The sequence below is a fragment of the Podarcis raffonei genome, chromosome 9 (genome assembly GCF_027172205.1).
Source record: "Podarcis raffonei isolate rPodRaf1 chromosome 9, rPodRaf1.pri, whole genome shotgun sequence".
NCBI classification, from domain to species: domain Eukaryota; kingdom Metazoa; phylum Chordata; class Lepidosauria; order Squamata; family Lacertidae; genus Podarcis; species Podarcis raffonei.
Genome location: NC_070610.1, coordinates 54,895,136 through 54,907,524, shown reverse-complemented (window position 1 = coordinate 54,907,524; position 12,389 = coordinate 54,895,136). Strand labels below are relative to the sequence as shown.

Genomic DNA, 12,389 nt, shown 5'->3' with positions numbered 1-12,389 from the left:
ATGCTCAGCAGTGGCATTTTAGGAGGAATTGCTAAATGGAATCATAGTTGGAAGCAGTTGGGGTTTTTTTCAGGGGGTACTCAAGAGTATGCAGTACAAGCATTGTTTTTGGTTGTTGTTAAAAATTGTGACACTGTAACAACTTCATGGTGAGTATCAGCACCTATTTTTCTAGAAAAAAGCACTGGTTGGAAGGGACCCTGAGGGTTATCTAGTTTAACCCCCTACAATGCAGGAATCTCAGTGCATGGTCCCCCATCCAATTTGAAACCATATCGGATCTTGCTTAGCTTTGCAAATGTGCTAGCACTTTTATTGCTGCACCACTAAGAGGACATTCATCACTCATATTCTGCCTCCATGCTTAGAGGCATTGCCGCCAAATACCAATTGCTGGAGATCACAGAGCTCTTGCACTCATGTTGCAGATTTTCTGCAGGCATCTGGTTGACGGATGGAAGAACAGGATGCTGAACTAGACGGGCCATTGACCAAATCCAGCATAGTTTTCTTACGTTGTTACTAGCTTTGCATTACTGACTTTTTGGATATTAGGAGTAGAGGCTTTGCTTCCATTGCACTGAACGTTGACCAGTATGAATGAAACTAATAAGGTTTGCATTCGGGTGGCTAACACATTAAAAAATCTGGGTTGTTTTTTTTCAGCGTGGTGAGACTGCATTACATATGGCTGCTCGTGCAGGACAGGTGGAAGTGGTGCGCTGCCTCCTGAGGAATGGTGCACTAGTTGATGCACGAGCAAGGGTAGGTGTTTTCATATATCTACCTCTGCACTTTATTACAAAAGCAGAAGAGTTTCTGAGTGTGCTACCTACAGGTTGTCCCCCTGCCCCCCACTCCCAGCCCTTGGGTAATTTTGTAGATTTATTTGTAGTGCAGGAAACATTCTGTATGTATCTACCTTTTGAACACATCTAGAATAATTATTTGAAACTGGGGGAAATGAGGCTTCATCTTTAATAACAACAGTCCCACTCTAACTTCTGTCCTGCTTTGAGTTGTAGGAGGAACAGACCCCATTGCATATTGCCTCTCGCTTGGGTAAAACGGAAATTGTCCAGCTGCTGCTGCAACACATGGCACACCCAGATGCAGCAACTACTAATGGGTATACACCGCTGCATATCTCCGCCCGAGAAGGTCAAGTTGATGTAGCATCAGTTCTTTTGGAAGCAGGCGCAGCACACTCTTTGGCTACCAAGGTAAAATCTGAAGTTTTGGTACAAACCGTCTAATAGTGAGCTGGCTAATGCTAGTATTGAACTTCCATTAAGTTTTCATCAAGTCTCTCTCTGTAGATCAGGAATAAGGGTGCTTGCTTAATTTGACTGCTGTGAATTCTGATATGAACTGACGTGATGCACACCTTCCAGATTGGAACTGACAGCACAGTTCTATAAGTTCCAGTCATCTGAAAGGTATAGAGCAGGTCAGGTCATATCAAAATTCACAACCATCAAATTAAGCAAGCATCCTTATTCCTATACAATAGATAGAGAGACCTGATGAGGAGAGATGAGTATTTGATGAAGCGCTTGGTGTCTACTCAGAAGGAAGATTGGTTGAGGTTGTAATGGTTATAGGGGTTGCTCGTGCGTAAGTTGCCGCCACTCCTGGCTAGGTTGCCTGGTTAAACCTTTTCTGTCTGGACAGCCCTTCACTTCGTGGCTGTTTCAGTCGCTAGCAGAATCCGTCAGTGGGCGTTTCTTGAACTTCTTCCAGCACAAAAGTTCTTTGACGCCAAGTCTCCGCCTACTCTCCCTGCGCTGAAGTCTTCTGCGCAGGGTGGGTGTGGGTAGCGGAGGACCCGTGCTCTCCTCGCTGGTCTCCGGCGTGGAGTCCTGGAGCCCCCTTGCCGATTCCCCCATCTGCCCCCCTTTATCCCTGGTGCTACGCTGATTTCCTTCCCCAGCCGATGAGCTGTCTCTCTCCTTGCTGGGCCCTTCTCCAGCATCGCTTGGGAGCCTTGCCTCCGCCTCTGGCTCCGATGTCAGTTCCCTGACAGAGGTCAATGGGTCTTACTCTCAGAAAATTCTTAGTATCAGAATATATTTAGAAATGTGTATTTTGAGTAGGGGTGGGGGAGAAATTAAATTCCATTTCATTTAAGGCCAAAGCTACCCAATTTACACCTTCCAAAACAATATAAGAACCAAAACACAGCCAATCTTCAAAATTCCAGTTCTCCGAATTTTGCAATGCAGTTCTTCAGCCAAGTAATGTGTACAAAACTTCATGTACTAAAATAAAAGTTTACATTAAAATGCATATATATTCGTGAAAGTAACATACGAAATGCTTTATTATTAGGGAAAATATGCTTTGTAAGTTTTTTGTGTGTATTGGAAGAAATTCACGTTAAAATTCAGATGAATTTTCTTGAGGATCTTATTTTCTTTAAAAAAACACACACAAACTGATGTGGGAAACTGAAGATGGAAAAATCAGAAACAGGAAGAAACTGAGATTGATAGATTAATTCATCCCAAATATTGAGAAGAAAGGTACATTTAAAAGTGAATTTTCATGCAGGTTCTCAAAAAAAAGCAGAAAAAGTGGAAATAGGATAGCAAGGGCTTATTTGTGAATACAAGAGTGACATGAACCAGAAGTGGCCTGATTTGTACATCTCTAAATATGAATAATAGTAGAGCTATAGTTAAGTTAGAAGTGGCTGGCACAGTGGAGTCCTCCTGACACCAGTGTCACTGCTTCTCTGGACAGGGCGAGGCAGTAGTCAGAACAGGGATGCTCAAGCACACCAATGGATAGAGTTCATTGCCTCCATTATTGTTGTGCCAGCACAGTCCTGATCTCACTGCTACCATGCCCAGTCACTACTCAGGTAAGTAGTAATGGTGTTGGCATTGAGAGAGTGAGTCTGCAGCGCCACTCCTAAAGTAAATTCTCCAAAAGCAGTCTTTCCCTCCAGACGTTTCAGTGGTCATGAGTTGGAATCCAAAAAAGTATGCAGGGCACCAGCTTGAGGAAACCTGCTTGTAAGCACAGTAAAGTAAAAGCAGTTTATAATACATTTAATATGTGCATAAACTGAGTGATATCTGATAGAGCTACCATTGCCATGTTACCTTGTTCACCTTAGCATATCACTTTCTAAGTGCCGGTTTCCCAAAACTGGCACAGTGATTCAGAGCAAGGGGTGTTTGATCACAGGCAGATGATTATTAAGACAGCTAAAATACATGGGGTGTATGTGTGTGTGACTTGTCTTCAGATGATTAATTCTTAAAGAGTTGCTTGATTTAGACCTGATGAGTTATTTAAATAGCTGCATTCATTGTTCCCTAGTAAAGAATATGGGTTGTTACAAAAGAGGTTGCGCCACCCAGTACGGAAATTGGAGGTGAAATGGTTTTACCCCAGTTAAAAGAAGTGAAGACATTTTGAAGATATGACATGAGTTCAGTTGTATCAATAGTCCACACACCTTCAAAGCTGACATGAGAATTGTGTACAGGAACCTGCTGATAGTGCATACAGAATATTTTGACCTACAATTCCTATTACCAAATCCACAAATTGCTTTTTTCAGACTCCTGGGAGTTTAGGAAACAGTCAGGGGGTACTGTGAAGGCAGTTGCTGAGAAGGAATATCTCATAGCAAAATTGAATGCATGCACAGATACTGCATGTCAGATACTGCATATATACAGTATACACACACTCAACACACACACCCTGCCTTTTTCAACATGTATTTGGTAAGTGGGATGTCTTAATTTTGTAAGTTGTGTTCATTTACTTTTTGTAAAAAGAAGGAAGGAAGGAAGGAAGGAAGGTGTCTATAATAACTTCAGATAATAATAATAATAATAAAATAATAATTCTCAAAGCAGCTTACAAAAAACTGAAACATACAATATACAGATTTCAAAATATAAATTAAACTTCAGGTTAGAACATTAGAACAACACTGATGGTCCAAAGGCCTCCTGAAATAAATCTGTTTTACTTGGCACCTGAAACTTAGCAGACATGGTGCCTGCATGGGATATTTCCTTTTAGGGGTAGAAATACTTAGCAAGTTGGGAAATATGCTATGGACCCTTGGGAAGTTATGATTAATTATTTTTTCAGTTCCTTTAATGATAAAATTTGATTTTAATTTGAGGGCTAAGCAGTTACTGCATTGAGAATATGTAGGGATTATTCTTTAAAACCAAGTAATTAAGATTATATTAATGTTTTTGGTTTTTTCCACCTGTGCATTTTTAGAAAGGATTCACACCACTGCATGTGGCAGCTAAATATGGAAGCATTGATGTGGCGAAACTCCTGCTGCAGCGCCGTGCATCTCCTGATTCATCTGGAAAGGTAGGAATTAGTGTCTGAATTTGCTTTTTCCAGTCAATACTGTTAATAATTTCCCATTGCAGTTATTATAAGTAGCTTTTATTTATATAGTAGTTTGTTTATAGATTAATATAAATAAAATGCAACTGATGATCCCAAGAGTGTCATAAATTATTTTTTGACACCAAAAAGGACTTGTATGCGCAGGATGGTTGTTAAGAAACACTGAAATATCATTAGCATCGCAGAAAACAAATATGAAATATTATATCAGTCAATTAATGACATGCAGTTGACAGATAAATTTTATTCCACAATTGTAGAATTAGGCAACAAATCAGGAACTTATATGAGGAAATGGTTAAGAGACTCAGGGCAGGAATTAAATACAGCAGAAAGTAGCTGGATAGGGGTTAATTTTTTTAGCAAGAATGATATCCATAGTTCTGAAATTATTATTTTTACAAAACTTTTAATCAATAGTATCTAACTCCATATAAACTAAGTCAAATCTATCCAAATACACAAAGCAGTTATCGGAGATGTAATAACCTTCAAGCAGATTTCATGCATGCATCTTAGCACTGTCTAATTATGCATATGGAACACTTTGCACAATCTTATTGTAAAAGTTTTGGTTTCTTGCCAGCAGTGCTGGTCCCAAGTCAAATTTCCTACTCACACTCCACAATATCTGTAGGTAAAGCTTCTCCATGTTTCTCTGCCAGCTACAGCTGATTATGTGCAATAGTGGCAGGGAATGATATCACAGCAAGTTGAACTAGATAGCACACAGCAGGTGGGAGAGAACTTGATAGGGCTACCATTTTCAGCAGAGTTCGTGTTCTCTGTAATGTAAATTTTTGTTCTGATTACATAAACATGTACTTCCACATTGACTTCTCAGTAGTGTGTGTGGTAGGATAAAAGTACAGTGATATGGATCAAGTCCCGCCCCCCCCCGGACTTGACAAATGATTCTGTTGGTATGACTGAATTATTTTGTTTTACTCCATTCTGTAATTCATATTTGAGCCTCATTAGCCTACAGGGCATAGTAGTGTGGTTAAAGTTGTAAAATAGATAAACTAGGGCAATTTAAATTAATTCTTAATAGCCTATCCGCTTTCAAAGCAAAGCCCCTTAACTAATGATTTCTTTAATGCCCTTTCTGTTCCTAAGCAACTTTTCTAATATGAAAATAATTCACCCTGAGTTTGATGTTTATGTTGTGCTGTTATGAGTCAATCGCTTCTTATTTAACATTTTTTTTTTTGTAATGTAACGGTAGCTTGAAGCAGAGCTAACCATCACTTAATGCCATAACATAAACCCACCCTTTCCAGAATGGCCTCACCCCCCTCCATGTTGCTGCTCATTACGACAACCAGAAGGTGGCCCTACTGTTGCTGGAGAAAGGTTCTTCCCCCCATGCTACTGCCAAGGTGAGATTTCCCATTCCATTCAAGAATGTTTCCTTGGAGTTCTGACAGTATAGGTGATGCTTATCTGTTTTTATCTATGAAATAGTTACATTAAAATTGCATACTGTCTAACAGAAGTAGACCTTTAAGCTTTCGGGGGGAATCTCCAGGGACTGACAGGATTTAAGAAAAGCCATTGCATGGTCCTGTTCTTGAATAATGTGCAAACCTTTGAGGATTTCACTACTGACTGGTGTCACAAAAATATCCCATGCTGCTGTGATCTGACACAAGAATCCCTGGCTGATTTCTTGCTTGCTGAGGAATATTCCTCCCTTAGGTGGAAGATTTAGACTCAGTAAAAGTAAGAAAAGAATGGTCATTTGCTGGAGAAATAATGCATTGATATTTATTGTGAAAGAAAGCAGACATTATAAATAGATATTAATTCAAAGCAACTGGTTTTTAGAATGGATATACCCCTCTACATATTGCTGCTAAGAAGAATCAGATGCAAATAGCCACAACCCTGCTGAACTATGGAGCAGAGACCAATATTTTGACCAAACAAGGAGTGACTCCACTTCACCTGGCCTCTCAGGAAGGTCATGCTGACCTGGTGAACTTACTTTTGGAGAAAGGAGCTAATATCCACGTGGCCACAAAGGTAATGCCTTCCTGTTAATGGAAATAAACCCACCTAATGCTATCTAGAAAATGAAAGAAGGGATAGTATTGTGACACAGTTAACAGAAAAATATTATTGTATGTTGAATATGCAGAAACAGATAAATATGTTTCTATCCCGATAAAATCTGGATGGTAGAAGCTTTCTAAAACACTTACTTGCTTGGTTTTTGGTCCCATACTTAGGCAGTTCTCATGGCCTGGTTCTCTGCCTATAGAATAACAGAGGAGTTTTTCATGCATTTATTATGTTGGTGCTGCGATGTTGTTGGCGTGACTGTGGGAGTTGGTCAGTTGTGTAGGGAGATCTGTTCTTGGAAGGTTTTGTTCATTCCTGAGAGAAAGGCCCCAAAGGATTGTGATGGACATTTGCTCATTGTCCTCATAGGATGTTCTTCAAGATTTTCTCCTGTTCAGTGTGTATGAGGCCCCTGGCCATAGCATTTAGTGCTATCAGTTCTCTCATGATATCCAACTCTACCTTTGGCATTCATCTTCTTCAGATCTACACTTGCTGCTCTTTCATTTTGGGCCATAATTGGGGATTGGCTGTGAGTGAGCTTCCCAGAATTAAATCTAGTCATGGCAGATGTGATAGACAGAATGATAGCTGGCAGTCTTTCTGACTTGTAAGTGATTAAGATTCCTTCCATTGATGGGATTCAGGCCCCCTGGTAGCACTAGTTCACAGCCTCGGGATGTTCATGGTGAGAAGACATCTTCTCTTCAATGAAGACATAGCTACTGCCATGCATGCCTTTGTATGCCTGAGGCTTGACTGTGGTAATAAGTTTTACGTTTGGTTGCTGCTGATGTTGTTTCAGAAGGTTCAGCTGTTGCAAATACTGCTGTATCTATAATACAATAAAGGACTGTTTATATTTAATTTACAGAGTGGATTGACATCTTTACATTTGGCAGCTCAAGAAGATAAAGTGAATGTAGCAGATATCCTGATAAAACATGGGGCAAACAAAGATGCCCAAACTAAGGTATATCAGTAACTTCCAAGATGATGAAATAAATTTCCAGTGTGATATCATATTCACTACTTATTTTTTGTGGTTTTTTGGGTTGCTTTTTATTTGTAGCTGGGTTACAGTCCATTAATAGTGGCTTGTCACTATGGGAACATCAAGATGGTCAACTTTCTCCTGAAGCAGGGAGCTAACGTCAATGCAAAGACAAAGGTAAACATTTGTTCATAATTTCCTCTCCCCCTCCCCTTTGCTGCTTTGCAAACATGTGATGGTAATTTGCACTTCGTATTTTAACTGTTCCAGGGAAGTATGCTGAAAGCAGAATGTGGTTCTCATTGACTGTAGCCAGTTTGGTCAAAATTGCAATGCAGTACTCAGTAAGCCAAGCTGAGAACCATTAATAATTTGTTTGTGGACTAGGGACACATGTGCATGTATGAGAAGCAGACACAGATGATCACTCATGTGGATTTCAATTTTCGGATTATTTTGTTATAAAATGGAAGCAGAATAATGCTCCAGAGACTTGTGCTTTGATGTGATTTTTCTGAAACACATCTTGGTTCAGGCATGCCTTCATCAATGATGAATACAAGTTTTAGCGTGGTCTTGTATATAAGCCATAGCTGATAAGGAATTGTGTGCAGTTGACTGAGCAGGTCGGCAGGAAAGGAATGGAACATTCTGCCCTCCTCTGCTCCTAGCATGGAAATCTCTGTACTACCAGAGGAGGGAAGCCCCTTCCTCTGAACCCAGCAAAGAAATCTAGTGGGCTGATGCAAGAATGACAGAACTCTCTGACAACCCTCTGGACAAGATAAGAAGTTCAGTTGACTTGCATGGCCTTTGTCCCACAATGCAGCCATGTGGGGGCAAGCAGTGAACCTTAACTGCAGTTTCTAACCCCTTCCCAATTCTTTCCTTTACATTCCAACTGGCTTTCAGCATAAGTGCAGTTTTTTTTAAGTTGCATTCTGCAGCTGAAAGTTTTGAAGTCCCTCTGTAGGAAAAAGAACACCTCGTTCCCATGCTTCTAAGAGGTAGATACATACTTTGAAAATCTAGCAAAAGGAAGCTGCTCTTTTAACTGAGTGAATCCATACATCTGGCTGCCAGTTAGTCTGGAAAGGAGTTGGGGTTTTGTTTTGTTTTAAAATGTCCTCTGCTATATGGAAACATAAAAGATAAGATGCACCAATTTTGAATATACTTCTCTTTAAATTGCATCCAAGACATTCAGTTAAGTTTGGCACATGATGTGTTATTAGCAAGAAGAGTTTTATAGTTTGCTGTTTTACTGTAATAACGTCCCCCCTTTCTGAAAAATTCCATTTCAGTAGTTTACTGTGTGGCCTTAAGAATGGCTGGATTGGAAATGTTGTGGCATTGCTTCTGTCTCTAAATGTTCTGTCTCACCCAGTGTTATATTTAGCTGAAGTTGCTTTTAGAACACAAGCCTGCTTTAGGAAATATAGGCAGCATATAAGAAAAGCAAATGGAAAAATGAATTTCTAACCAAAAGTTAGTTTACTTTGAAGCCTGTGTTAGCTTTTTCTTCATGGATCTGCTATATTACACTCTGAAATCTCCAAGAAAAATAAATCAATTGGATGATCAACAAGGGTTTGTGTGATGTATTGCTCATACTTCTCTTCCAGTGACTAGCCCATAGAAAAGCATGGAGGGGAAGTTGTGAACAGTTTTAAAGAATATAAAAACTTCACAAACTTCCATGGCATCACTAGTCTTTACTTAATAACTGCTTTGTCCTATAAGCTTTGGCCCATTGATTAATTTCTCCCCAGCTCCCTTTTTCTAAACCTTAATATAGATCTGGTAGCTATTACTTGTCTTCAGTTATTAATAGTGAAAGAAAAATTTTCTATAAAATGTATTAATAATGAAAATTGCAATATCCAAACAGATATGATTGCAAGGTTGCCAGCAATTATGAGTTATTCCTTCATTAAAATAATCTAGGGAATATGCAAATATATATATTGATGTTGCTGTTTTTCCCTCCCCTAAATGTGTGAACTGCCACTAACTACAGAATGGGTACACTCCTCTGCATCAAGCTGCTCAGCAAGGTCACACACACATCATCAATGTTCTTCTCCAACATGGGGCCAAACCAAATGCAATCACTGCGGTAAGCATGGTATTGCCACACTGTTTCCTTCATTTCATGGTGTAGTTTTCTCTTTCTGGTTCTGTGTTTTAAGCTAATGATAATAAAGCACCCACCATCCCATCCAGCATAGGGAAAGAGTAGCGCCTAATTTATTATCTTAGATTGTTTCCTGATTGGCTGTGACACAATAGTGTGTATCCATTTCCTCAAAGAATAAGAGTATGGTATAATTTCACTGATGGCCACTTTCCCCCAGTGTGTGACTAAATATTAGACTCAGTGAAAGTATAACGTCAAGACAACCTGGAGACTGTATTCCATTCAAAAGAGGATGGGACCTGATTGTTGGGATCAGTTCTGAAATCTGTTCCTTCAAAGAGTTTCAGAGGAACATGAAGGGAGGCAGAGGTGCCAGCTTGAAAGGGCGATGGGGGGGGGGGCGCAATGTCATGCGCCTGACATCAGGACGTCAGGAGGAGCTGGGGCAGAATCAAACATAGCATCTGCACAGCTTCAATGGTTGGTGGCTCCTCTCCTGGTGCCACCACAAGCGGGAAGTTGCTTTGACTCTCTTTCACCTCCGCGGCAGGAGGAGAAAGAGAAGGAGCTGGCCGTTGGAGCTGTGCCATGCTGTGCTTGGCTCCACGCTTCACCTCTGTGCTTTTTGGACATGGGGGGGGGAGCTCCCACCCAAAAATATTTGAGGGGGCAAAAGGGGTCAGCCCCCAGGACCTGGTGCTCCTATAGGAAGGTGTGCAACTTCAGAAGATCGTTGACATTGGAAACCATGGCTTCTCAGGTTAAGAATGACCACTTATCTGATCAGATGGTGGGCAGCAGTTGCGGCCCTGCACAGCAGCCCCACAAACCCCCAGAGGGCAAATTGGCTTTCTATGTAGCCTGACTAGAACTGAGATGAAACAGTGCCCTGTTCACGCAGTCATTTCTCACATAGAATAGAAAAGCTTTCTGTTTGCGGGGAGGTTAGTGTTGCATCAAATTAAGTGTCATCCCACTACATTTTCCAGTCGCCCTCCTTATCGCAAAAAAGTCCAATCTTTTGGGGAAACGGGTTGATGTGCAAGACTTGTCAGTCAACAATAATGGCACAGCCCGAATTTGTTGGTGTATGATTAAATTTTAGCTGAAAATATCAACAGTCTAGAAGCTCCTTCAGCCAAAAATCAACATATAAGAAATCAAAATTTGGTGCTGAAACTGCACTGTGTGTGTGTGTGTGTGTGTGTGTGTAAGTATTCTCAGAAGGCAAGTGTTTGTACAGTTTAGATTTTCCTAGGAAATATTTCACATTCTCCCTGAAAATACTACTTAAACCCTGAAAACTGAAATTGAAGCACATTTGGTACAGCCCCAAACATAACACAAGTTAGTGGTGCTACTTTTGGATTAAATATATTACATTTAGAAAAGAGAAGCAAAATTACTTCTGTTATTTTCTTCACCCAAATAGAAATTGAGGCATACATTTGCTGAATATTCTATCCCCCCAGTCTAGGGATAGCCAATGTGGTTTCTTCATATGCTGTTGGACTACAACTCCCACCAGGGATTAAGGGAGCTGTAGTTCAACAACATCTGGAGGGCATCCTGTTGGCAGTGGCATTTGTATATTGAATTTTAAATACAGTCTCTGATTTGTTTTGCCTTGCCTAGGTTTTTTTCCCCTGTTGCACCATTTGCATGAATCATCTCATCTTTCTATTTTTCAAGTGGAGCCTCTTAAGCTATTTATTAATCAAGTTATTCTCAATTAAAAACATGTTTGGTAAAATTAATCAGGAGTTTCAGCAAAGCCAGATTTTATAAAGTGTAATATTGAAAGTTGTGGGTTAAACCATTAAAAGCAGTAGATTTTTATTAAGGGTAACAGGCAGATGTTCTGTGTGTTTTGTTACCATGGCAACTGGGGCTGTAGTCTGAGCAAAGTTGCAAAGAGAGATTCAGATTTAACAGTAAAGCACACTGATTTTCCTAAGCGAATGCCTTGTTTTGGATGGAAATGCTGGCTCATTCAGTGCAGGGTGTGATCTCATTGGTTCATATCATAATCCTCCCTCTCCTTCTCCTTCTCTCCCTCTTTTCTCCTTTCAGAATGGCAACACTGCTTTAGCAATTGCTAAGCGTCTGGGATATATCTCAGTGGTTGATACATTAAAGGTTGTAACCGAGGAAGTGATTACCACCACAACTGTGAGTATCACCAGCCTTATCTTCCATTCTTTATTCAGAGGGGCATTTCTGTTCTTAGTTAGTTTTGATTCTGTTTTTCCTTTCTTATTTTATCGTTTTAGAAGTATAATTTAAATGTGGCAATTATTTTTCAGTTTTTTGTAGACAGTACCCATGGACATCTAGCTGTGGAAATGTAGATTTATTTATACATACCATAAAATATATTAAGGTCTTGTGTAGCTTGGATGCCTTGCATCTCCAAAAGATCAAATTGGATGCCATGCCAAGTTCTCATTTTGTGTTCCATGTTCTTGGCTATCTTTTATTTTCTGCCCTTTCTGAAGCTGCAGAATGAGACTTGAACACTGTAAATGAGTGAAGGTGCCTGCTGCTCACCACTCTATTTGCTTGTTGCTAAACTTTGTGATACTTTATCATTTTTGTCCACAAGTTACTTGCAGCAGAATCCTTGAGTTTAAACCCTGCTGCTATTTGGTGAAGTTCGTGAGACTAAAATATTTAAAATTGTTTTGCTTAACTGGGTTGAACATACCCCAAATTACCATGATGTAAAACTGTGAGTCATATTCATCTGCTTTAACTTTGAACAGGGAAATTCACTCTCACGTCAGGCTT

The 12,389-nt window shown here is 40.0% G+C and overlaps 1 protein-coding gene across 50 annotated transcripts in view; it reads left to right on the top strand.

Moving 5' to 3' along the window:
* The window catches only part of ANK2 (ankyrin 2), a 320,751-nt gene that overhangs the window by 244,152 nt on the left and 64,210 nt on the right, over positions 1-12,389 (top strand). For all 50 annotated transcript variants that reach the window (XM_053403696.1, XM_053403706.1, XM_053403733.1 and 47 more), the window contains 9 exons: positions 667-765; positions 1,026-1,223; positions 4,258-4,356; positions 5,682-5,780; positions 6,229-6,426; positions 7,340-7,438; positions 7,538-7,636; positions 9,480-9,578; positions 11,673-11,771. In XM_053403696.1, the coding sequence (XP_053259671.1) occupies positions 667-765; positions 1,026-1,223; positions 4,258-4,356; positions 5,682-5,780; positions 6,229-6,426; positions 7,340-7,438; positions 7,538-7,636; positions 9,480-9,578; positions 11,673-11,771 (1,089 nt within the window). The remainder of the gene's footprint in view (positions 1-666; positions 766-1,025; positions 1,224-4,257; positions 4,357-5,681; positions 5,781-6,228; positions 6,427-7,339; positions 7,439-7,537; positions 7,637-9,479; positions 9,579-11,672; positions 11,772-12,389) is intronic.